At 44.9% G+C, this 26,769-nt stretch overlaps 1 protein-coding gene across 2 annotated transcripts in view; it reads left to right on the forward strand.

Moving 5' to 3' along the window:
- Positions 1-26,769, forward strand: part of NUP188 (nucleoporin 188) — a 71,157-nt gene that overhangs the window by 17,471 nt on the left and 26,917 nt on the right. For both annotated transcript variants that reach the window (XM_033193321.1, XM_033193317.1), the window contains exons 6-15: positions 228-272; positions 1,338-1,430; positions 1,550-1,669; positions 11,729-11,940; positions 12,625-12,739; positions 13,987-14,187; positions 16,981-17,070; positions 23,460-23,525; positions 24,760-24,879; positions 25,417-25,543. In XM_033193321.1, the coding sequence (XP_033049212.1) occupies positions 228-272; positions 1,338-1,430; positions 1,550-1,669; positions 11,729-11,940; positions 12,625-12,739; positions 13,987-14,187; positions 16,981-17,070; positions 23,460-23,525; positions 24,760-24,879; positions 25,417-25,543 (1,189 nt within the window). The remainder of the gene's footprint in view (positions 1-227; positions 273-1,337; positions 1,431-1,549; positions 1,670-11,728; positions 11,941-12,624; positions 12,740-13,986; positions 14,188-16,980; positions 17,071-23,459; positions 23,526-24,759; positions 24,880-25,416; positions 25,544-26,769) is intronic.

A 26,769-nucleotide genomic window follows, 5' to 3' on the forward strand; every position in this document is an offset into this window, starting at 1 on the left:
AGCCTGCCCAGTCCCTCATTTTGCATAAGAGGACTGAGGCCAGAGGAGAAGGGAAGGGATTTGAGCACAGGTTTGGGTACATTTGAGTAGAAAATAAGGTGGAAAGTATATGTAGAAACAAATGTGCAATTATAATCTTGAAGGATGAAGTGAAGGTATGTATCTTTTTTTATTACTTGAGTTTTGCCTAAAAGATGAACTCTTAACTGCTCTGTTTTTCTTTTCAGACAGTACTGCAAGATGAGAGGCAGAGCCAGGCCTTAATCCTGAAGGTCAGTAGTAGTCACCATTTCTATTCTTTGATGTAAAATTGAGTGACAGCTTCTTGATCTCATTTTCCTGAGCATTGCTGGCTTTTGACTGTTCTGTTGGATAAGCATGGAGGTTTTTATGAAGAAGCATATTAACTCATTTGTGAAACGATACTTTTGTTTGTTTGTTTGTTTGTTTGTTGTGTTTTTTGAGACGGAGTCTCGCTTTGTCGCCCAGGCTGGAGTGCAGTGGCGCGATCTTGGCTCACTGCAAGCTCTGCTTCCCAGGTTCACGCCATTCTGTTGCCTCAGCCTCCCAAGTAGCTGGGACCACAGGCGCCTGTCACCGCGCCCGGCTTATTTTTTGTAGTTTTTTAGTAGAGACGGGGTTTCACCATGGTCTTGATCTCCTGACCTCGTGATCCGTCCGCCTCGGCCTCCCAAAGTGCTGGGATTACAGGGGTGAGGCACTGTGCCCGGCCGAAACGATGCTTTTATCCACTGGACCCAGTAGAGAGGTTTCTCCCAAGGAGATTCTTCAGCTGCTGGTGGTGAGAACAAGTTCATGGATATTTTTCCTCTAGGTCTAAGTCCAACAGGATTAATTTGTATTTCTTTATTCTTCAGTCCCTTTCCAGCAACCTTCTCACTTAGGATCTCGTGTTAAAATGGAATTTGTGACTTCTGAAGAAGTTTCCTATTTTATATTTAGTGAGAACTAAGTACGTTAGTTACAAGCAATTAGGACCTATGTCAGTGGAATTTTTATATTTGTTTTTATGTGTTTGGCCTGCCAGTTGATAGCATTGTGTGCTACATGAATGCTCTGAGAAATCATACTAGAAAACATTTTTGGAAACTTGTATATATTATTAAACAATAATTGCTTTCATCCTGTATATCCTGGTTTATGAAAGTCTTTTCCTTATTTTGGCCTAATTCAGTATGTTTGCATTTCTGTGGTTCCTTATTTATATAAATTTAACTTTTCCATCCATATCTTTAAGTGAAATTATCAATAAATTTAAACTTGAGTTTCCTGTGTGCAAAGGTAAGTAACTGATTTTGAATCTTTGGGTTCCTCAGATTGCAGATTATTATTATGAAGAAAGAACCTGTATTCTTCGTTGTGTCTTACACCTTCTCACTTACTTCCAAGATGAAAGACACCCCTATAGGGTAAGCTTGTTTAGTCCTCTTGGTTCTCTTTACACTGTATCATCTTAATAATTTTATTAATATTATTTGAATATTTACCTTTTATTCTAGGTATAATTTACTCTCTTGATTTTTTAAAGGTTGAATATGCAGACTGTGTTGATAAATTGGAGAAGGAACTAGTTTCAAAATACAGACAGCAGTTTGAAGAGCTTTATAAAACTGAAGCACCAACTTGGGAGACACATGGAAATCTCATGGTATGTGGTTACTATGCTCTCCTGTAACTCTTTTGTTTTTTTTTTTTTTTTTTTTTTTTGAGACGGAGTCTGGCTCTGCCGCCCAGGCTGGAGTGCAGTGGCCGGATCTCAGCTCACTGCAAGCTCCGCCTCCCGGGTTCACGCCATTCTCCTGCCTCAGCCTCCCGAGTAGCTGGGACTACAGGCGCCCGCCACCTCACCCGGCTAATTTTTTTTTTTGTATTTTTTAGTAGAGACGGGGTTTCACCGTGTTAACCAGGATGGTCTCGATCTCCTGACCTCGTGATCCGCCCGTCTCGGCCTCCCAAAGTGCTGGGATTACAGGCTTGAGCCACCGCGCCCGGCCACTCTTGTTTTTTAAGATGGAGTCTCGCATTGTCACCCAGGCTGGAGTGTAGTGGTGCGATCTTGGCTCACTGCAACCTCCATCTCCTGAGTTTAAGCAGTTCTCCTACCTCAGCCACCCAAGTAGCTGGGATTACAGGCACCTGTCACCACGCCCAGCTAATTTTTGCATTTTTAGTAGAGACGGGGTTTCACCACCTTGGCCAGGCTGGTCTCAAACTCCTAACCTCAGGTGATCTGCCCACCTCAGCCTCCCAAAGTGCTGGGATTGCAAGCGTGAGCCACCACACCTGGCCTGGAACTCTTAGGAGGATTGTACACCCTTGCTTATAGAACTGCAAGTTAAATTATTTATTCATTCATTTAAAACATACAGATTATCTTTTTTTTTTTTTTTTTTTTTTTTTTTTGAGACGGAGTCTGGCTCTGTCGCCCGGGCTGGAGTGCAGTGGCCAGATCTCAGCTCACTGCAAGCTCCGCCTCCCGGGTTTACGCCTCCGGAGTAACTGGGACTACAGGCGCCCGCCACCTCGCCCGGCTAGTTTTTTTGTATTTTTTAGTAGAGACGGGGTTTCACCATGTTACCCAGGATGCTCTCGATCTCCTGACCTCGTGATCCACCTGTCTCGGCCTCCCAAAGTGCTGGGATTACAGGCTTGAGCCACCGTGCCCGGCCTTTTTTTTTTTTTTTTGGTGAGATGGAGTCTCCCTCTGTTGCTCAAGCTGGAGTGCAATGGCACAGTCTCAGCTCACTGCAACCTCTGCTTCCAGGATTCAAGTGATTTTACTGCCCCAGCCTCCCAAGTAGCTGGGATTACAGGCGCCTGCCACCACGCCTAGCTAATTTTTTGTATTTTTAGTAGAGATAAGAGATATGGTTTCACCATGTGGGCCAGGCTGATCTTGAACTCCCGACCTCAGGTGATCTGCCTGCCGTAGCCTCCAAAAGTGTTGGGATTACAGGCGTGAGCCACTGCGCCTGACCTAGATTATCATTCTTTTTTTTTTTTTTTTGAGATGGAGTCTCGCTCTGTCGCCCAGGCTGGAGTGCACTGGCCAGATCTCAGCTCACTGCAAGCTCCGCCTCCTGGGTTTACGCCATTCTCCTACCTCAGCCTCCCGAGTAGCTGGGACTACAGGCGCCCGCCACCTCGCCCTAACTGGGACTACAGGTGCCCGCCACCTTGCCCGGCTAGTTTTTTGTATTTTTTAGTAGAGACGGGGTTTCACCGTGTTAGCCAGGATGGTCTCAATCTCCCGACCTCATGATCCACCCACCTTGGCCTCCCAAAGTGCTGGGATTACAGGCTGAGCCACCGCTCCCGGCCTAGATTATCATTCTTGAGAAAAGTTTGAACATGTCATATAAATCAAAATATTGATGACATTAATTAATAGTACTTAATTCTTTGACTTTTTTGCAATCCCATTACTTTCATTTCTTACCTAAAAGTTGTTTAGTGGTTAATAGAATTCTGAACTTAATATTTCATCTTATTATTTTCTGCTCAGTGTGTAACACCAGTCTGATTATTTTATCCTAATTTCTAAACCAGTTTGCATCTATTGATTGTAGCGTGACCTTGTTTGTTTTAAAAATAATACATTCTTATTAAAACACATAAAAAACACAGCTACTTAAAAAATAGTTAATGGATGAAAAGGGTCCGTTCATACCTATAACATTCCTGTCCTTGGAGAGTTTGCAGTCAGAAGCATGAAATTGTAATGCAAGCCTAAAATTCCCGGGAGTAAGTTTAGGACAATTTAAAATCTAAATGAAGAGTACTTTAAAAATGCTATAAAAGGTGTAAAAGAAGACATAACTGAGGCTGGGCACAGTGGCTGTAATCCTAGCACGGTGGGAGGCCAAGGCAGGCAGATTACTTTACGTCAGGAGTTCGAGACAAGCCTGGCCAACATGGTAAAACCCTGTTTCTACTAAAAATACAAAAATTGGCTGGTCACGGTGGCTCAGGCCTATAATCCCAGCACTTTGGGAGGCCAAGTTGGGCGGATCACTTGAGTCAGGAGTTCAAGACCAGCCTGGCCAACATGGTGAAACCCCATCTCTACTAAAAATACAAAAATTAGGCGAGTGTGGTGCACCCACCTGTAGTCTTAGCTACTCGGGAGGCTGGAGTGGGAGGATCACTTGAGCCCAGGAGACAGAGGTACAGTGAATCAAGACTGTGCCACTGTATTCCAGCCAGGGTGACAGAGCAAGACTCCGTCTCAAAAAGAGGAAAAAACCATAAAAAATAAAAATGCAAGCCTGGCCAATATGGTGAAACCCCGTCTCTAGTAAAAATACAAAAAAAATTAGCTGTGCATGGTGATGTGTGCCTCTAATCCCAGCTACTCGGGAGGCTGAGGCAGGAGAATTGCCTGAACCCAGGAGGCAGAAGTTGCAGTGAGTCGAGTTCGCGCCACTGCACTCCAGCCTAGGCAACAGAGCAAGACTCTGTCTCAGAAAAATAAAATTAAAATACAAAAGTTAGCTGGGCGTGGTGGCATGCACCTGTACTCCCAGCTACTCAGGAGGCTGAGGCGGGAGAATTGCTTGAATCCGAGTGGTGGAGATTGCAGTGAGCCAAGATGATGCCATTGCACTCTGGCCTGTGCAACAGAGCAATCTCTGTCTCAAAAAAAAAAAAAAAAGACATAACCAAAGGGAAAGACACACCATGTGTGTGTATATATATATATATATATATTTGGGATGGAGTTTCGCTCTTGTTGCCCAGGCTGGAGTGCAATGGTGCAATCTTGGCTCACCACAACCTCTGCTTCCCAGGTTCAAGTGATTCTCCTGCCTCAGCCTCCCAAGTAGCTGGGATTACAGGCATGCACCACCACACCAGGCTAATTTTGTATTTTTAGTAGAGATGGGGTTTCTCCATGTTGGTCAGACTGGTCTCGAACTCCCGACCTCAGGTGATCCGCCCGCCTTGGCCTCCCAAAGTGCTGAGATTACAGGCTTGAGCCACCACGCCTGGCCTAGTATGACACATCATACTCTTTTTTTTTTGAGACGATGTTTTACTCTTGTTGCCCATGCTGGAGTGCAGTGGCATGATCTTGGTTTACCACAGTCTCCGCCTCCTGGGTTCAAGCACATCTCCTGCCTCAGCTTCCTGAGTAGCTGGGATTAAAGGCATGCGCCACCATGCACAGCTAATTTTGTATATTGAGTAGAGATTGGGTTTCTCCATGTTGGTCAGGCTGGTCTCGAACTCCTGACCTCAGGTGATCTGCCTGCCTCAACCCACCAAAGTGCTGGGATTATGGGGGTAAGCCATTGCACCCGGCTGACACACCATATGCTTTTTTTTTTTTTTTTTTGAGACGGAGTCTCACTCTGTTGCCCAGGCTGGAGTGCAGTGGCATGATCTCGGCTCACTGCAACCTCTGCTTTCAAGCGATTCTCCTGCCTCAGCCTCCCGAGTAGCTGGGATTACAGGCATGCCACCATGCCCAGCTAGTTTTTTGTACTTTTAGTAGAGACAAGAGTTTCACCGTGTTAGCCAGGATGGTCTCACTCTCCTGACCTTGTGATCCACTGGCCTTGGCCTCCGAAAGTGCTGGGATTACTGGTGTGAGCCATCGCACCTGGCCTCATTGTGGTTTTAATTTGTATTTCCCTGATGACTAGTGATGTTGAACATCTTTTCACGTGCTTATTATACCTTCTTCAGTCAAGTGTCTGTTGACTTTTTATCCCGTTGTTTTTCGTGGATGTTTGTCTTACCAAATTGTGAGAGTTCTTTATATACAGTATTGTAGATGTAAGCTGTTTACCAGATAGATGTTTTACAACTATTTTCTTTCACCTACTGGCTTGTCTTTTCCCACCTGAACTCTATCTTTCTTTTTCTTTTTGAGACAAGGTCTCGGTTTGTCCCTCAGACTGGAATCCAGTGGTGGGAACCTGGTTCACTGCAGTCTCGACCTCCCTGACTCAAGTGACCCTCCTGCCTCAGCCCCACAAGCAGCTGGGACTACAGGCGGGTACCACCACACTTGGCTAATTTTTTTTTTTTTTTGTAGAGATGGTTTTGCCATGTTGCCCAGGCTGGTCTTAAGTTCCGTAGCTCAAATGGTTTATCTGCCTTGGTGCCTCCCAAAGTGCTGAGATTACAGGCATGAGCCACACTGCTCCTAGACTGTATCTTTCCAAGAGCCAACATTTTAATTTTAATGTTTTGTTTTGTTTTGTTTTTGAGACAGTCTCACTCTGTCACCCAGGCTGGAGTGCAGTGGCACTATCTTGGCTAAGTGTAATCTCTGCCTCCCGGGTTCAAGGGATTCCCCCTGCCTCTAGCCTCCCAAGTAGCTGGGATTACAGGCATGTGCCACCACACCTGTCTTATTTTTGTTATTTTTAGTAGAGATGAGGCTTCGCCATGTTGGTCAGGCTAGTCTCACTCCTGACCTCAGGTGATCCACCTGCCTTAGCCTCCCAGAGTGCTAGGATTACAGACATGAGCCCCCTTGCCCAGCCAAAATTTTAAGTTTTGATAAATGTTTTTTTTCAGTTTTGTCTATTATGGCTCCTGCCTTTTGGAGCTTATCCTTAAATGTTTGATAGAATTTACCAGTGAAGCCATCTGGGCCTGGAGTTTTCTTTGTGGAAAGGCTTTTGATTATTTTATTTATTGATTAAAATTTTTTTGATCTCTTTTTAAAATTTTCATCAAGTTTCTAACAAAGTTTTAAATACTGAATTGTTTTCCTTGATTGATACGGAGCTATTCAAGTTTCCTATTTCTATTTGGGACAATTTTGGTAATTTGTGTCTTTTAAGGAATTTGTTCATTTCATTTCACTAGTGAAATGTATTTACCTAAGGCTGTTCATGTTATTTTCTTATCCTTTTACTCTCTTTGGAGTCTAGTGCTGTGCCCTTACTCATTTCTGATAATGATAGTTTTGTCTTCAATTTTCTTTATTTAAAAAAAATTTTTTTTTGAGACGGTCTCTTTCTGTAGCCTAAACTGGAGTGCAGTGGCGTAATCTTGGCTCACTGCAACCTCCACCTTCAGGACTCAAGTGATTCTTGTGCTGCCTCAGCATCCCGAGTAGATGGGAGTACAGGTGCGCACTATTAAGCTCAGCTTTTTTTTGTATTTTAGTAGACACAGGGTTTCACCATGTTGCCCAGAGTGGTCTCGAACTCCTGAGCTCAGGTGATCTGCCCCGCTCAGTCTCCCAAAGTGCTGGGATTATAGGCATGAGCCACCGCGCCCGGCCAGTTTTCTTTTTTTTTTTTTTTTTTTTTTTTTTTTTTGAGACGGAGTCTCGCTCTGCCGCCCAGGCTGGAGTGCAGTGGCCGGATCTCAGCTCACTGCAAGCTCCGCCTCCCGGGTTCACGCCATTCTCCTGCCTCAGCCTCCCGAGTAGCTGGGACTACAGGCGCCCGCCACCTCGCCCGGCTACTTTTTTGTATTTTTAGTAGAGATGGGGTTTCACCATGTTAGCCAGGATGGTCTCGATCTCCTGACCTCGTGATCCGCCCGTCTCGGCCTCCCAAAGTGCTGGGATTACAGGCTTGAGCCACCGCGCCCGGCCCAGTTTTCTTTATTATGATGTTTTATATTTAATTGATTTCTGTTCTGTGTACGTGTGTGTATACATATATATATGTAATTTTCACTCTTGTTGCCCAGGCTGGAGTGTAATGGTGTGATCTTGGCTCACTGCAACCTCCGCCTCCCGGGTTTAAAGTATTCTCCTGCCTCAGCTTCCCAAGTAGCTGGGATCACAGTTGCCCACCACCACGCTCAGCTATTTTTTGTATTTTTAGTAGAGACGGGGGTCTCACCATGTTGGCCAGGCTGCTCTTGAACTCCTGACCTCATGATCTGCCTGCCTCAGCGTCCCAAAGTGCTGGGATTACAGGCGTGAGCCAGCATGCCCGGCCTCTCTCTCTTTTTTTAAAATCGATTTCTGCCTCTGTGTGTGTGTGTGTATACCCAGCCTTGTTCTTTATTTTATATATATATTTTTTTCCTCTCTTTTTTATTTTTATTTTTATTTTTTTGAGACGGAGTCTTGCTCTGTCACCCAGGCTGGAATGCAGGGATGCGATCTCGGCTCACTGCAGTCTCCGCCTCCCGGGTTCACGCCATTCTCCTGCCTCAGCCTCTCGAGTAGCTGGGACTACAGGCGCCCGCCACCAAGCCTGGCTAATTTTTTGTATTTTTGGTAGAGACAGGGTTTCACTGTGTTAGTCAGGATGATCTTGATCTCCTGATCTCGAAATCCGCCCGCCTTGGCCTCCCAAAGTGATGGGATTATAGGCGTGAACCACCGCCTGGCCTCCTCTCTTTTTTTAATGGATGTGTGTGTGTGTGTGTGTGTGTGTGTGTGTGTGTTGGAAGTCTCACTCTGTCACCCAGAGTGAGACTCTGGATTTAATGTGCAAATATTGGATGTTTTTCGTAAATATCTTTTTTTTTTTTTTTTTTTTTTAGATGGGTTCTTCCTCTGTTGTCCAGGCTGGAGTATATTGGCACAATCACAGCTCACTGCAGCCTTGACCTCCTGGGCTCAGGTAATCCTACTACCTCAGCCTCCCAACTAGCTAGGACTACAAGCATGCTCCAGGTTTTGCCCTGTTGCCCAGGCTGGTCTTGAACTCCCGGGCTGAAGGGATCTGACCACCTTGCCCTCCCAAGTGCTGGGATTACAGGTGTGAGCCAGCATGCCCGGCCTCTCTCTCTTTTTTTAAAATTGATTTCTGCCTCTGTGTGTGTGTGTGTATACCCAGCCTTGTTCTTTATTTTATATATATATTTTTTTCCTCTCTTTTTTATTTTTATTTTTATTTTTTTGAGACGGAGTCTTGCTCTGTCACCCAGGCTGGAATGCAGGGATGCGATCTCGGCTCACTGCAGTCTCCGCCTCCCGGGTTCACGCCATTCTCCTGCCTCAGCCTCTCGAGTAGCTGGGACTACAGGCGCCCGCCACCAAGCCTGGCTAATTTTTTGTATTTTTGGTAGAGACAGGGTTTCACTGTGTTAGTCAGGATGATCTTGATCTCCTGATCTCGAAATCCCCCGCCTTGGCCTCCCAAAGTGATGGGATTATAGGCGTGAACCACCGCCTGGCCTCCTCTCTTTTTTTAATGGATGTGTGTGTGTGTGTGTGTTGTGTGTGTGTGTGTGTTGGAAGTCTCACTCTGTCACCCAGAGTGAGACTCTGGATTTAATGTGCAAATATTGGATGTTTTTCGTAAATATCTTTTTTTTTTTTTTTTTTTTTAGATGGGTTCTTCCTCTGTTGTCCAGGCTGGAGTATATTGGCACAATCACAGCTCACTGCAGCCTTGACCTCCTGGGCTCAGGTAATCCTACTACCTCAGCCTCCCAACTAGCTAGGACTACAAGCATGCTCCAGGTTTTGCCCTGTTGCCCAGGCTGGTCTTGAACTCCCGGGCTGAAGGGATCTGACCACCTTGCCCTCCCAAAGTGCTGGGATTACAGGTGTGGAGTACTATACCAGACGAAACATCTTACTGTTCCCAATGTTTTTATTTGGTTCTTTTATCTGAGAACACACTTTTTGTCATTTTAGTCTTCTAAAATTTACTGTCTCATGTTTTATGGCCTACCCTATGATCTTTCTTGGTGATTGTACCTGTACACCTGGAAAGAATGTCTAGTTTTGTCAGTTGAATAGTATGATTTTATTAGCAAGGGATTGTTAATAACCTAAATGCTAATCCAAGTGAGCAGGTTAAATAAATGATGGCATTTATATGCAGTGGAATACTATGTAGTATTAAAAATATTGAGGGTGTTAGTTGAATAATCTATAGCATATCCACATAATGAATTATTATGCACATAAAAGGATTAAAAATAGGGATTTTGTGTGTGTGTGTGTGTGTGTGACAGAGTCTGACTGTGTCACCCAGGCTAGGGTACAGGGCCATGGTCGTAGCCTACTGCAGCCTCAACCTCCCTAGCTCAAGCGACTCTCCTGCCTTAGGCTCCAGTGTAGCTAGTATTACAGGCATGCACCTCTATGCCTGGCTAATTTTTAAAAACTTTTTGTAGAGATGAGTCTCGCTGTGTTTCTCAGACTAGTCTTAAACTCCTGGACTCAAACAGTCCTCCCACCTTGGCCTCCCAAAGTATTCAAGTGTTAGGCTTATAGATGTGAGCCATTAGGCTTATAGATGTGAGCCACCCTGCTAGTCCAGAAAATTTTTACTATATCTTTATAGGAGATAATTTTTGAGATACATTGTTGTGGCTGAGTGTGTGGTGGCTCAGGCCTGTAATCCCACCACTTTGGGAGGTGAAGGTGGGAGGATTGGTTGAGCCCAGGAATTCAAGACCAGCCCTGGCAACATAGCAAGACCTTGCTTCTACAAAAAATTTTAAAAATTGGCCAGGTGTGATGGCTCACGCCTGTAATCCCAGCACTTTGGAAGGCCAAGGTAGGCAGATCACCTGAGGTCAGGAGTTCAAAACCAGTCTGGCCAAGATGGTGAAACTCTGTCTCTACTAAAAAGAAAAAAATTAGCCAGGCGTGGTGGCCGGCGCCTGTAATCCCAGCTACTCGGGAGGCTGAGGCAGGAGAATCACTTGAACTTGGGAAGCAGAGGTTGCAGTGAGCCAAGATCGTGCCATTGCACTCCAGCCTGGGGGACAAGAGCGAGACTTCATCTCAAAAAAAAAAAAAAAAAAAACAAAAATTAAAAGAATTAGCCATGGCCGGGCACTGTGGCTCATGCCTGTAATCCCAGCACTTTGGGAGGCTGAGGTGGGTGGATCACGAGGTCAGGAGTTCGAGACCAGCCTAGCCAACATGGTGAAACCCCGTCTCTACCAAAAATACAAAAATTAGGTGGGCGTGGAGGCATATGCCTGTAATCCCAGCTACTTGGGAGACTGAGGCAAGAGAATCGCTTGAACCTGGGAGGCGGAGTTTGCAGTAAGCCGAGATTGCGCCATTGCACTCCGGCCTAGGTGACAGTGTGAGACTCCGTCTCAAAACAAAACAAAAAAAAAGAGCCAGACATGGTGCTAACCTGTAATTTCAGCTACTTGGATGGCTGAGGCAGGAGGATCGCTTGAGCCCGGTGGGTCAAAGCTGCAGTGAGCTGTGATCGTAGCAGTGCATTCTGGGTGACAGAGCGAGACCCTCTTTCAAAAGAAAAGATATATTGGTTGGCTGAGCACAGTGGCTTACGCCTATAATTCCCAGTACTTTGGCCTCCCAGGAGGATCTATTGAGGCCAGGAGTTCAAAACCAGCCTGTGCAACTTAGCAAGACCCTTTCTCTCCCAAAGATTTAAAAAAAGAAAAAATGAGCCAGGCGTGTTTGTGCTCACTTTTAGTCCTAACTACTTGGGAGGCTCAGGTGAGGGGGTGGCTGCCATGAGCTATAATTGTGCTGCTGCACTCCAGCCTAGGTGATAGAGTCAGACCCTGTCTCTTAAAAAAAAAAAAGCCAAAAATCTGTCTCTTAAAAAAAAAAATCAAATACGGGCCAGGTGCAGTGGCTTGGGCCTGTAGTTTCAGCTATTTAGGAGGCTGAGGTAGGAGGATCAGTTGAGTGTAGGAGTTTGAGCAGCCATAATCTGCCACTGCACTCTATCCTGGGTGACAGATTGAGACCCTTTCTTTAAAAAATGTTTTTTAAGTACTGTTTTTAATCTCACATTATTTCTCTGCCATTTTTTCTTCATCGATCATACAGACAGAGCGCCAAGTGTCTCGCTGGTTTGTTCAGTGTCTTCGGGAACAGTCCATGCTGCTAGAAATTATTTTCCTTTATTATGCATACTTTGAGATGGCACCCAGTGACCTACTTGTATTAACCAAGATGTTTAAAGAGCAAGGATTTGGTAGTAGGCAGACCAATAGGCACCTGGTGGATGAGACTATGGATCCTTTTGTAGATCGGATTGGGTAAGTCAGTGAATTGAACATCATGGAACTTGTAGTGTTTAGAGCATTGATACTATAGTGGTATGAAAGCAGGTTGGGGGTAGGTCTACTTTTCACTTAATGGGTGGGGAAATAGATAGGTCTACTACCACGTTCCCTTTCACACAGGGAGTAAAGACTGGGATTGAGAGAGGGCTCTCAAAATGAGTATTGTAATCTGCTCTTTTACTTACTGTCTTCATTTAAGGGGTTCATCCATTCAACAAAAATTCGTTGAACAACTATTGTAGGCCAAGCGCTATGCAAATGCTAACAAGATAGTGATAAATAAGGCATATATGCTCACTGTTCTCTTTCAGGTGATAGTCTATGGACTTTAAATTTCTTGTTTTTTCTATATTTATGACCATGGATATATCCACAGTCGGGGGCCTGGTCACTCTGTGAGCAAAGATACATACGAGTTAATTTTGTGTGTCTGTGTGGTATAGATGGGGTCTCACTTTGTTGTCCAAGATAGTCTTGAACTCCTGGCCTCAAGTGATCCTCCCACCTCTGCCTCTCAAAGTGTTAGGATCATAGGCATGAGCCACCATGCCTGGCCCAATAGGTTTTTTTGATATTGCTGTGTCTTATATCTCACCTTTGTCTCTAGTGAGTTTCAGAACAGAATATATAACATGATGATACTGTTTTTCTTTCTAGCTACTTCAGTGCCCTCATCCTGGTGGAGGGCATGGATATTGAGTCCTTACATAAGTGTGCTTTGGATGACAGAAGAGAACTGCACCAGTTTGCGCAGGATGGGCTTATTTGTCAGGTGAACTTGGAATAGGCTCTTTTTTTTTCAGAGGGTTTATGTTAGTAGTAGCTTTCAACTACTGACCTGCTGCATAACATTTTCAGTGTTGTGGAACTCTACATTGTTCAGTGATGTGGAGGTTCTACAATGTTTTTGTTTTGTTTTGTTTTTTTGAGACGAAGTCTTGCTCTGTCACCATGCTGGAATGCAGTGGCGTGATCTTGGCTCACTACCATTTCCACCTCCCCGGTTCAAGCGATTCTCCTGCCTCAGCCTCCCAAATAGCTGGGATCACAGCTAATTTTTGTATTTTTAGTAGAGACTGGGTTTTACCATGTTGGCCAAGATGGTCTCGATCTCCTGACCTCGTGATCCTCCTGCCTCAGCCTCCCAAAGTGCTGGGACTACAGGCTTGAGCCACCGTGACCAGTCTCTTTTGTTTTTTTGAGACAGAGTTTTGCTCTGTCACCCAGGCTGGAGTGCAGTGGTGCCATCTCAGCTCACTGCAACCTCCACCTCCCAGGTTCAAGTGATTCTCGTGCCTCAGCCTCTGGAATAGCTGGGATTACGGGCACACGCCACCACGCCCGGTTACTTTTTGTATTTTTAGCAGAGATGGGGTTTCACTGAATGTGTTGGCCAGGCTAGTCGTGAACCCCTGACCTCAAGTGATCCACCTACCTCAGCCTCCCAAAGTGCTGGAATTACAGGCTTGAGCCACTGTGCCTGGCCTCAACAGTGTTAAACAGTTGATTAGACCTGGAGGAAATCTCAGGTTCGTCAGTCATCTATACTAAGGTGATAATTGAATCTGTGAGGGTGATTCATTCATGGAGATGGAACAAGGACAAAAGAGATCCAAGAAGAAAACCCTGGGGATTGACTGCATTTAGGGAGCCTGTGAAAGAAAAGGAAAGGGGAAAAACATTGAGATGAGATGGTTAGGAAGATAGAAAATGAAGACAGATTGTAGAAAGTTTGAGAAGGATCAGGGTAAAATTTCGAAAGAGTGTCTATTTTAACATGCATTTTATAATCTTAAGACTGCATAAAATTAGTAGACAAATTTTGTGGGTAAAAGGAAGAGTAATTGTAATTGAGGAGTTTATTAGTGAGGTGACTGGGGGTTTGAGAAAAGTGAAATATCAGAATGAGAGAGTGAGGCCACTCTTTATGACTTGCTTATTGAGCATGATGAAGAATCTGGTCGAGGGATATTGACGCTTTCTGTTCAGAGATGTAGATGTGTTTTCTTCTCTCACTAGGATATGGACCGTTTAATGTTGACCTTTGGGGACATTCCACATCATGCCCCGGTTCTTTTGGCCTGGGCTCTCCTCCGTCACACTCTGAACCCAGAAGAGACAAGTAGTGTGGTCCGGAAGATAGGTGGCACAGCCATCCAGCTGAATGTGTTTCAGTACTTGACCCGATTGCTCCAGTCACTTGCCAGTGGGGGAAATGATGTGAGTTTAAGGCTCTGGGTGGTGAGCATGGGAGTGAGCTGGCAGAAGCATTTTAATAATGTAATAGTTATAATGGTGGTGTGGATAATGGGATCATGTTGTAACCTTTCGAGAGCATTTAGACATCATCAGACATTGTTTGAAATGTTTATGAACATTATCTTATTGAATCCTTCTTTGTGTTAAAGATTATCATTCTGTTTTACACATTAGGAAATTGAGACTCAGAGAGATGTAATTTGCCCAAAGCAACAAAAATAGCCAGTAAATGGTAGATAAGGTTTGAACTCTTTGCCAGTAAATTATATCTTAAGAAGTTAGCTTTGGCCATATTGACTGGAGAAGTCACTTTCAGGGGACTTAATCAACTGTAACAAGATGAATTGGCCGGGCGCGGTGGCTCAAGCCTGTAATCCCAGCACTTTGGGAGGCCGAGACGGGCGGATCACGAGGTCAGGAGATCGAGACCATCCTGGCTAACACGTTGAAACCCCGTCTCTACTAAAAATACAAAAAAGTAGCCGGGCGAGGTGGCGGGCGCCTGTAGTCCCAGCTACTCGGGAGGCTGAGGCAGGAGAATGGCGTAAACCCGGGAGGCGGAGCTTGCAGTGAGCTGAGATCCGGCCACTGCACCCCAGCCTGGGCGACAGACCAAGACTCCGTCTCAAAAAAAAGAAAAAAAAAGATGAATTAGAAATTCTCTTGAGTCTTATGTTGGGGTTTGAGTGACATAGTTTAGAGAGCTTGTTTGTTTATTTATTTTTGAGACAGTCTCGCTCTGTCACCCAGTCTGGAGTGCAGTGGCACAATCCTGGCTCACTGCAACCTCCGCCTCCCAAGTTCAAGCGATTCTCCTGCCTCACCCTCCCAAGTAGCTGGGACTATGGGTGCTTGCCACAACTCCTGGCTACTTTTTTGTATTTTTAGTAGAGATGGGGTTTCACCATCTTAGGCAAGCTGGTCTTGAACTCCTGACCTTGTGATCTACCTGCCTCGACCTCCCAAAGTGCTGGGATTACAGGCGTGAGCCACCGTGCCAGCTAATGAGCTTGTTTTGACATGGTAAAATGAAACCTAAGGTTCAGCAATTATTTTTTCTTTTTCTTTTTCTTTTTTTTTTTTTTTGAGACTGAGTCTTGCTCTATTGCCCAGGCTGGAGTGCAGTGGAATGACCTCAGCTCACTGCAACCTCTGCCTCCTGCGTTCAAGTGATTCTCATGCCTCAGTGTCCCAGGTAGCTGGGATTACAGGCACCTGCCACCATGCCCGGCTAATTTTTGTATTTTTAGTAGGGATGGGGTTTCACCATGTTGGCCAGGCTGGTATCGAACTCCTGATCTCAAGTGATCTGTCCGCCTCGGCCTCCCAAAGTTCTGGGATTACAGGTGTGAGCCACCGTGTGCGGCCAGATCAGCAATTATTTTACTCCTTGGTTGGTATGCATTTGCCCAAAGGAGTTGAAAAGATATACACACAAAAACATACACACAGACATTTATAGCAGCTTTATTCATAATTACCAGAACTGGGAAGCAACTGAAAGGTCGTTCAGTGAGTATAACTAAACTGTTGTACATCTAGATGATGGAATATTTATATACTGCCAAAAAGAAATGAGCCACCAAACCATGTAAAACATGGAGAAAACAGTAAATGCATATTAGTAAATGAAGCCAATCTAAAAAGGCTCCATAGTATATGATTCCAACTATGTGACATTCTGGAGAAGGCAAAACCATGGAGACTTTAGAGAGAATAGTGGGGCCGGGCACGGTGGCTCAAGCCTGTAATCCCAGCACTTTGGGAGGCTGAGACGGGCGGATCACAAGGTCAGGAGATCGAGACCATCCTGGCGAACACGGTGAAACCCCATCTCTACTAAAAAAAATACAAAAAACTAGCCAGGCGAGGTGGCGGGCGCCTGTAGTCCCAGCTACTCGGGAGGCTGAGGCAGGAGAATGGCGTAAACCCGGGAGGCGGAGCTTGCAGTGAGCTGAAATCTGGCCACTGCACTCCAGCCTGGGCGACAGAGCGAGACTCCGTCTCAAAAACAAAAAAAGAGAATAGTGGGTTGCCAACGGTCTAGTGGAGCAGGAGGGCTGAATTGGGTAGAACACAGAGGATTTTTAGGGCAGTGAAGCTATTCCATGTGATACTACAACGATGGATACATGTCATACTTGTCCAAAAATCCATACAATGTACAACACAAGAGTGACCCTTAGTGTACACTGTGGACTTTGTGTGATAATAGTAATGCCAATTAAAGTTCTTCAGTTGTAACAATTGTACTGTTTTGGTAGGATGCTATTTACGTGTGGAGGCAAAGAATATATGGGAAATCTTTGTACTTTTCTGCTCAGTTTTGCTGTGAACCTAAAACTGCTGTACAAAACAAAGCCAATTTAAAAGAAAGAAAACTCAGCCAGCAGGCCCTACTTGTCACTGGTTGGCTTATCTTGGTGGCCGTTCAGGTGCTATATCAATTCCCATTATCATATGCAGACTGTTTTCTGTAGGCTGGATATGGTTTTCTTCCCCACTCAAACTTTGATGATTTTGGCAATAATTCCCTTTTGATTTTATTCTTGACTTCGTTGTAATATTTGTGGTTCCTGCTTCCTCTTTTCTCCCTTTGTCTTCCTGAGCTTGTAACTAAATTAGGAAAATTATGAAGCTTCAGATTTCCTTTCCGTTTGTTTACAAAGAATATATGAATGCGATAGGATGATGTTGAACCTGGGGAAGAGTTGTGTTACTCAGAATGATTCACTGACTCCTTTCTCATTCCAGTGCACCACCAGCACTGCATGCATGTGTGTCTATGGACTGCTCTCTTTTGTTCTGACCTCGTTGGAGCTGCACACATTGGGCAATCAGCAGGTAGTGTGTGGCTTTCATGAAGCTGTCTCTACTGCCCAGCTTTGCAATCAAGTCCCAAAAATACATCCCCATTGGATCTGATACTGTTTACCTCATGTGTTAATTTGTTTACTGGTGTTCTTTTTTTTTTTGAGATGGAGTCCTGCTCTGTCGCCCAGGCTGGAGTGTGGTGGCACGACCTCGGCTCACTGCAACATCTGCCTCCTGGGTTCAAGCGATTCTCGTGTCTCAGTCTTCTAAGTAGCTGGAATTATAGGCGTCCGCCACCTTGCCCAGTTAATTTCTGTATTTTTTGTAGAGACGGGGTTTCGCCATGTTGACCAGGCTGGTCTTAAACTCATGACCTCAGGCAATCTGCCTACCTCGGCCTCCCAAAGTGCTGGGATAACAGGTGTGAGCCACTGTGCCTGGCCTTGTTTTCATTTACTGTTATATAGGTGATAAATGTTAATTGTAGAAAAAACAGAAAATGCTGATAAAAAGAAAAAAGGATGATCCTATCACATAGATAACTTGTTAATATTTTGATGTATTCCCTTCCATTTTCCAGATATGTATATAGATGAAAATAGAGTAATTCTTCTCTAGAAATGGAACAGCCATGGATATACTGTTTTTAAAATTTCTGTTTATTTTATTTATTTATTTATTCTTTTTTTTTTTTTTTTTGAGGTGGAGTCTTGCTGTGTCGCCCAGGCTAGAGTGCAGTGACGTGATCTCGGCTCACTGTATACCCTCTGCCTCCTGGGTTCAAGCGATTCTTCTGCCTCACCCTCTGAAGTAGCTGGGATTAGAGGTGCCTGCCACTGCGCCTGGCTAATTTTTGTATTTTTGGTAGAGACGGGGTTTCACCATCTTGGCCAGGCTGGTCTCAAACTCCTGACCTCATGATCCACCCGCCTCGGCCTCCCAGAGTGCTGGGATTACAGGTGTGAGCCACCGCGCCCGGCCCTGTTTATTTATTTTTTAAGAGACAGGGTCTCAGTATGTTGCCCAGGCTGGTCTTGAACTCTAGGACTCAAGTGGTCTTCTCACCTCGGCTTCCCAAATATATACCATTTTGTAACCTCATTTTTTTACTCTGTGGTACATCTGTCCCAGACATTTGTTGGTGCTAGTAAGTCTTCCGCAGTGGGATTTTTTTTTTTTTTTTTTGTGACAGAGTCTTGCTCTGTTGCCTAGGCTGATCTTGAACTCCTGGGCTTAAGCAGTCCATCCTGTCAGCGTCTCACAGTGCTAGGATTACAGGTGTGAGCTATGGCACGTAGCCTAAAACGTTTTTTAAGATGAAACATTTCAAACTTACACCAGAGAAGACAAAATTACATAATGAACTCCATGAGCCCATCACCAGCTTCTACCTGTTGTCATCTCATGGATAATCTTTTTTCTGCCCCTTCCCTCCTTGATTATTTCAAAGCAATTGTCAGATACTATTTAACTTGATCTACAAACATTTCAACAAAACTTAACATTACAACCGTTATCACACAAAAGGCCCCACAGAAAATATTGTCTCTTTTTGTGTTTTGGAGACAGGCTGGAGTGCAGAGTACGGTGGTGCGATCTCGTCCCACTTCAACCTGCACCCCCTAGGCTTAGATGATCCTTTCACTGTAGCCTCCTGAGTGGCTGGGACTACAGGCGTGTGCCACCATGCTCAGCTAATTTTTGTGTTTTTCTTGTAGAGACAGAGTTTTGCCATGTTGGCCAGGCTGGTCCTAAACTCCTGACCTCAGGTGATCTGCCCGCCTCTGCCTCCCAGAAGTACTGGGATTACAGGTGTGAGCCACCATGCCCAGCTGAAGTTATTTTTCTTATGCTCAGATTGTGCCATCTTTGGCCTGTAATAGCTTTCTAAATCTGTTTGACACTACCCTTATATATTGTGATAGCTCTGTTGCTTTCTTTTTTTTTTCTCTGTTGCTTCCTTTTAAAATTTAATTAATTTCTTTTTCTTTTCTTTTCTTTTTTTTTTTGAGACAGAGTCTCGCTCTGTCCCCCAGGCTGGAGTGCAGTGGCACGATCTCGGCTTGCTGCAAGCTCCACCTCCTGAGTTCATGCCATTCTCCTGCCTCAGCCTCCCGAGTAGCTGGGTGTACAGTGCCTGCCACCACGCCTGGCTAAATTTTTTGTATTTTTAGTAGAGACAGGGTTTCACCGTGTTAACCAGGATGGTCTCGATCTCCTGACCTCGTGATCCGTCTGCCTCGGCCTTCCAAAGTGCTGGAATTACAGGTGTGAGCCACCGTGCCTGGCCTTATTTATTTTTCTTTAATACGGAGTCTTGCTCTGTCACGCAGGCTGGAGAGTAAGTGGCGTGATCTCCACTCATTTCAACCTCCGCCTCCCGTGTTCAAGCAATTCTCCTGCCTCAGTCTCCTGAGTAGCTGGGTTTACAGGTGCATGCCACCACATCTGGCTAATTTTAGTATTTTTAATAGAGATGGGGTTTTGCCATGTTGGTCAGGCTGGCCTCAAACTCCTGACCTCAAGTGATCCGCCTGCGTCATCCTCCCAAAGTGCTGGGATTACAGGCATGAACCACTGCACCAGGCCTATGTTTATTTTTTTATTTTTTTGAAACAGTCTCATCTGTTGCCCAGGCTAGAGTACAGTGGCGCGATATCAGCTCACTGCAACCTCTGTCTCCTGGGTTCAAGTGATTTTCCTGCGTCATCCCCCTGAGTAGCTGGGATTACAGGTGTGAGCCACCATATCTGGCTGGTTTTTGTACTTTTAGTAGAGATTGTGTTTCACCTTGTTGGCCAGGTGATCTCAAACTCCTGACCTCAAGTGATCCGCATGCCTCGGCCTGTCAGAGTGCTAGGATTATAGGTGTGAGCCACTGTGCCTTGCTTCTTTTCTCTGTTGCTTTCTGGTACAAGATGCTACAGGATTATCTTGTAAGATTCTTGCGTCAGACCTGGAATCTGCTTATTCCAAGGAGCCTTGGTTATTTTTAGTGGGAAATGATATTTGATGGGTATCCTGAAAACTAAATCACTGTGTTCATTTTCAGTGACTAGTAACTTGTTCTGTAAATTGACTAACTTGGTGAAAATTAGAATTTTTTTATCATTAGAGAGAAATGATTTTGTGTTGAATTGAAAGACTCAATTTCTAGAGGCTGGGTATGGTGGCTTATTCCTGTAATCCCAGCACTTTGGGAGACCAAAGAGGGCAGATCACCTGAAGTCAGGAGTTTGAGATTAGCCTGGCCAACATGGTGAAGCCCTGTCTTTACTAAAAATACAAAAATTAGCTGGACATGGTGGCAGGCGCCTGTAATCCCAGCTACTTGGGAGGCTGAGGCAGGAGAATTTCTTGAACCCAGGAGGTGGAGCCGAGACTGTGACGTTGCACTCCAGCCTGGGCAACCAGAGCGAAACTTTGTCTCAAAAAAAAAAAAAAGACTCAGTTTCTAAAGGTCATGGGCATAGAACAAAGTTTGTGGACTCTGGGAGATTTCTGGTTGTTTTTGACCTGACCTTACACCTGGAGGATTGATATTAACATATTAGGGCCAGGCACTGTGGCCCACACCTGTAATCCCAGCACTCTGGCAGGCCAAGGCGGGCGGATCACCTGAGCTCAGGAGTTCAGGACCAGCCTGGGCAACATGATGAAGCCCTGTCTCTACCGAAAATACAAAAAGTTAGCTGAGCATGGTGGCGTGCACCGGTAGTCCCAGCTACTCAGGAGGCTAAGGTAGGATTGCTTGCCTGGGAGACACAGGTTGCAGTGTGCTGAGATGGCGTCACTGTACTCCAACCTGGGAGACAGAGTGAGACCCCCCCATATCAACAACAACAACAAAAACATATTAGAGTTGCAGGAGTCCTGGTACTTGGATTTTAAAGAAATCATTCAGTGAGCATTTATTAGATTCCCTGTGTTTACTAAGCTCTGTGCTAAGTGCTAAGGATAGAACAATTAAAGACATTGTTCTTGGCCAGGCACAGTGGCTCATGTCTGTAATCCCAGCACTTTGGGAGGCCAAGACAGACGGGCCACCTGAGGTCAGGAGTTTGAGACCAGCCCAGCCAACATGGTGAAACTAAAATGCAGAGATTAGCTGGGCACGGTGGTGGGCGCCTGTAATCCCAGTTACTCGGGCGGCTGAGGCAGGAGAATTGCTTAAACTGGGGAGGCGGAGGTTGCAGTGAGCCAAGATCGTGCCGTTACAGTCTAGTCTGGGTGAAACAGCGAAACTTCGTCTAAAAAAAAAAGACAGATATTGTTTGTGCCCTCTAGGAGAGCAGTCTAGCTGAGCCTAGTAATAACTTACATTTATGTGGCATTTTTGAATTTACAGTCTACTTCCACGTACATTATCTCATTTAATCCTTATTTATAATCCTTACTTATAATTCTACTCTGAAGCAGATATTACTGTCCCCATCTTACAGATAAAGCATTTCTGGTTCAGAGAGATGAATTTGTCTAACATTATACAGCAGACACAACACACCCTGGACAGGATATAATCTTACTTTTTAAACCTAGAGTTCTTGGCTGGGCATGGTGGTACACTCCTATAACCTAGTGGTTTAGGAGGCCGAGGTGAGAAGATCACTTAAACCCAGTAGTTAAAGGCTGCAGTGAGCTATGATGGTGCCACTGCACTCCAGTCTTGGCAACAGCAAGACCCTGTCTCTAAAAATAGATACGTATGTACTTACATACATACATACATACAAAAAAGGTAAAAAGAGGGTGGACTCACGCCTGTAAACCCAGCACTTTGGGAGGCTAAGGCGGGCGGATCACGAGGTCAGGAGATCAAGACCATCCTGGCTAACATGGTGAAACCCTGTCTCTCCTAAAAATACAAAAAATTAGCCTGGTGTGGTGGCAGGTGCCTGTAGTCCCAGCTACTCTGGAGGCTGAGGCAGGAGAATGGTGTGAACCTGGGAGACGGAGCTTGCAGTGAGCTGAGATCGTGCCACCCCACTCCAGCCTGGGCGGCAGAGTGAGACTCTGTCTCAAAAAATGAAAAGGTTAAAAAGAAAGAAACAGGCCGGGCGCGGTGGCTCAAGCCTGTAATCCCAGCACTTTGGGAGGCCGAGACGGGCGGATCACGAGGTCAGGAGATCGAGACCATCCTGGCTAACACGGTGAAACCCCGTCTATACTAAAAAATACAAAAAAACTAGCCGGGCGAGGTGGCGGGTGCCTGTAGTCCCAGCTACTCGGGAGGCTGAGGCAGGAGAATGGCGTAAACCCGGGAGGCGGAGCTTGCAGTGAGCTGAGATCTGGCCAGTGCACTCCAGCCTGGGCGACAGAGCGAGACTCCGTCTCAAAAAAAAAAAAAAAAAAGAAACAAACCCACTCACCCAGAATTCTTGCACTCTGGGCTGGGTGATAGAGTATGACCTTGTCTTCTCTAAACATAAATAAATAAATCAGTCTGCCAACCCATCCACCCTTAAGCAGTTTTTTGAGACAGAGCCTTACTTTATTGCCTGGGCTAGAGTACAGTGGCGTGATCTCGGCTCACTGCTACCTCCATTGCCTGGGTTCAAGTGATTCTCATGCCTCAGTCACCCAAGTAGCTGGGATTACAAGGTGTGCGCCACCATGCCTGGCTAACTTTCATATTTTTTTTTTTTTTTTTTTTTTGAGACAGAGTCTCACTCTGTCGCCCAGGCTGGAGTGCAGTGGCCAGATCTCAGCTCACTGCAAGCTCCGCCTCCCGGGTTCCCGCCATTCTCCTGCCTCAGCCTCCCGAGTAGCTGGGACTACAAGCGCCCGCCACCACGCCCGGCTAGTTTTTTGTATTTTTTAGTAGAGATGGGGTTTCACCGTGTTAGCCAGGATGGTCTCGATCTCCTGACCTCATGATCCGCCTGTCTCGGCCTCCCAAAGTGCTGGGATTACAGGCTTGAGCCACCGCGCCCGGCCTAACTTTCATATTTTTAGTAGACACAGGGTTTCACCATGTTGGCCAGGCTGGTCTCGAACTCCTGACCTCAAGTGATCTGCTGGCCTCAGCCTCCCAAAGGGTTAAGATTATAGGGGTAACGCCCGCACCCAGCCAACCAACCAACCAATTCTTAACCAGTTCTTTCTGACTTTCTATATTAAGATGTTTATTTTATTTTATTTTATATTTTATTTTATTTTATTTTATTTTATTATTTTATTTTATTTTATTTTATTTTATATTTTATTTTATTTTATTATTTTATTTTATTTTATTTATTTGTTTTCAAGATGAGGATTTACTATGTTGCCCAGGGTGCTCCGGAACTCCTGGATTGAAGTAGTCATCCCACTTTAGTGTTTATTGGTGTTTTGGTGTTTTTATTTCAAAAGAATACAATAATAAAGATAGACTGGTTCAGCTAGGGAAAATGATCCATTTTTCTCCCCTCCGTAAACAGGATATAATTGATACAGCATGTGAAGTCCTGGCCGACCCTTCTCTTCCGGAACTGTTCTGGGGAACAGTAAGTATGTCAGAGTCACTGCATAGCAAAAGAATTGATCAAACACTTGTTTTCTTACAGGTTTTGTACTAAGCATTCATGTGTATTTTCTCACTTAATCTTCATAAAAATGTATGAACTACATACTATTACTGTCCCTCTTTTAATGTGATGACATATGACACTTAGAGATGTGAAATGATTTGCTCAAAGTCACACTTAGAAAGAGGCAGCCAAAACCCAGTTCTGACTTGAGTCTGCAGCCCACATTATTACCATACCAGTGTGCTGTCTCCAACCCACCAGTTTTTTTTTTTGTTTTTGTTTTTGTTTTGTTTTGTTTTGTCTTTTGAGATGGAGTCTTGCTCTGTTGCCCAGGCTGGAGTGCAATGGCGCAATCTCGGCTCACTGCAACCTCTGCCTCCCGAGTTTAAGCAATTCTCCTGCCTCAGCCTCCCAAGTAGCTGGGTTTATAGCCGCCCGCCACCATGTCCAGCTAATTTTTTGTATTTTTTAGTAGAGACAGGGTTTCACTATGTTGACCAGGCTGGTCTCGATCTCCTGATCTTGTGATCCGCCCACCTCGGCCTCCCAAAGTGCTGGGATTACAGGCGTGAGCCACCACGCCCGGCATTCCAACCCACCAGTTTTTTGTTTTCATAGTACTTTTAGGAGATTAACTGTAGCTATGAGTTGTCAGGGTATTATAACTAGTTAGAGTGAGAATTTGGCTTTGAAAAGAACAATTTCTCACCAGTACTTGCTCTGAGTGTTGATAATAACCTCAAACCTCAAGATCCAACTGATGATCTACCTGTATATTTTACCCTCTTTTTTGTAAGATGCTGTCTGATGTTCTAGAACCACAGTGCTCCTGGGAGAAGCTGGTATGAAACATTATCTAGAGTGAGGATCTGTGGCTCCTGTGTGGTAGCTAACTGCTGACATAGTTGGGTAGTTTGCACTTTAGTGGAAACATGTAATGCACAGGTGAACAATACTGTCTTCCCATAGAAAGGATGGCTGGGAAGAGGTCACTAGATAGAATAGTAGTCTCTTTTTAGGTCCCTCACTAAATCAATTGTTTTATATCCTTTTTCAGTGGAAATGTGAAAGTCTTAAATTATTAAGGAGGGATGATATCTGTCTAAAAGGAAAGATTAATTCTAAATTTTCTCATGATTGCTGGGAAATTTGGAGAGATGTTAATTTGTGGATAATGTGAAGATCAGTGATTTGTCCCCTTCCACCACAGGAGCCAACTTCGGGCCTTGGGATCATTCTGGACAGTGTGTGTGGCATGTTTCCCCACCTCCTCTCCCCACTCCTGCAACTGCTCCGAGCCCTGGTATCAGGGAAGTCCACTGCCAAAAAGGTAAGTTGCTCAGTCAGGTAAGTAAAGAGAATGGGAGATTCTTTATGGAGACTTTATAAAATAGGAATCTTTTTTGCTTTCCACATTGCAGTTCTACTGCCATGACAAAAGTTATTCTGAAGGTGAATGAAAGATACCAAAGATAGCACCTCAATTCTATAAAACTAAATAATCTTTTCATTAAGCACTTATTGTAGATACTGTGGGACTAAGACTAAGTATAAAGTTCCTTAATATCTACTTAGAAGTTACTAGATATAAGAAATAAATAGCTAAGAGCCAGGTGTTATGGAGTAAATATCATTTGAGCAATAAAGACCATACTGTTCAGGAGAGATAACTGCCCTTGTGGAGTGATGGGGACTTGAGTTGAGTGTTAAAGCATAGTGCAGATTTGGTGAGGGGAGCAGAAGGCAATTCCAAGAACAGTCACAGTGGTGGGCTTCTAGAAGTTTGAGAGTCTGGTTGAAAGAGCAGACTGGGACCTCCCCTTGCTTATCCTGGAGGGGAATGTGTGATGGTTTTTTCTGTTGGCAGGTATATAGCTTCTTGGATAAGATGTCTTTCTACAATGAACTTTATAAACACAAGCCTCATGATGTAATCTCCCATGAAGATGGAACTCTTTGGCGGAGACAAACACCCAAACTCCTTTATCCCCTTGGTGAGATAAAGAGATCCCCCATTTTTTGACAGCTTTTTTTTTTTTTTTTTTCTGGTGTCTTGCTCTGTCACCCAATCTGGAATGCAATGGCATGATCATGGCTCACTGAAGCCTCAAACTCCTGGACTCAAGTGATTCTCCCACCTTAGCCTCCCAAAGCACTGGGATTACAGACGTGAGCCAGTGCACCCAGCCAGTTATACTTTGAGGCTCATATCTATTCCAGGTGCTCAAAGAGGAAAATGTAGAGGGAATAGCCTTTTTTTTTTTTTTTCTTGAGACAGAATCTTGCTCTGTCATCCAGGCTGGCGTGCAGTGGCACGATCTCGGCTCACTGCAAGCTCTGCCTCCCGGGTTCACGCCATTCTCCTTCCTCAGCCTCCCGAGTAGCTGAGTCTACAGGTCCCCGCCACCGCACCCGGCTAATTTTTTCTATTTTTAGTACAGATGGGGTTTCACCGTGTTAGCCAGGATGGTCTCTATCTCCTGACCTTGTAATCCGCCCTCCTCGGCCTCGCAAAGTGCTGGGATTACAGGCGTGAGCCTCCGTGCCCAGCCTAGCCTCACTGTTTTAATCCTGGCATCATCACCACTCACTTCTCCAGTGGTCTAGGTCCTAGCAGTCCTATGAGGTATTGTTATCATCATTTGAATGGAAAACTATTCTTTGCACTCAAGTGATTTTCAGACATGTAGAAAGAGTCACTTGTCAGCCAGGTGTGGTGGTTCACGACTATAATTCCAACACTTTGGGAGGCCGAAATGGGCGATCACCTGAGGTCGGGAGTTCGAGACCAGCCTGACCAACATGGTGAAACCCTGTCTCTACTAAAAATACAAAATTAGCTCGGCTTGGTGGTGCATGCCTGTAATCCCAGTTACTCGGGAGGCTGAGGCAGGAGAATCGTTTGAATTCGGGAAGTGGAGGTTGCAGTGAGCTAAGATCATGCCATTGCATTCCAGCCTGGGCAACAAGAGCGAAACTCCATCTCAAAGAAAAAAGAAAAGAAAAAAGAAACTTGTCTACATGAGAAGAACTTTTTTGGGTATTTTAAATGAAAAAGCCGTAGGAATGTTAGCTACTAAGAAGAGAGCCTGTGAATCCCAGAACTTTGGGAGGCCGAGACAGGCAAATCACTTGAGGCTAGGAGTTTGAGACCAACCTGACCAACATGGTAAAACCCCGTCTCTACTAAAAATACAGAAATTAGGCCGGGCGCGGTGGC

The sequence above is a fragment of the Trachypithecus francoisi genome, unplaced genomic scaffold (genome assembly GCF_009764315.1).
Source record: "Trachypithecus francoisi isolate TF-2019V2 unplaced genomic scaffold, Tfra_2.0 Contig01585, whole genome shotgun sequence".
NCBI lineage: Eukaryota > Metazoa > Chordata > Mammalia > Primates > Cercopithecidae > Trachypithecus > Trachypithecus francoisi.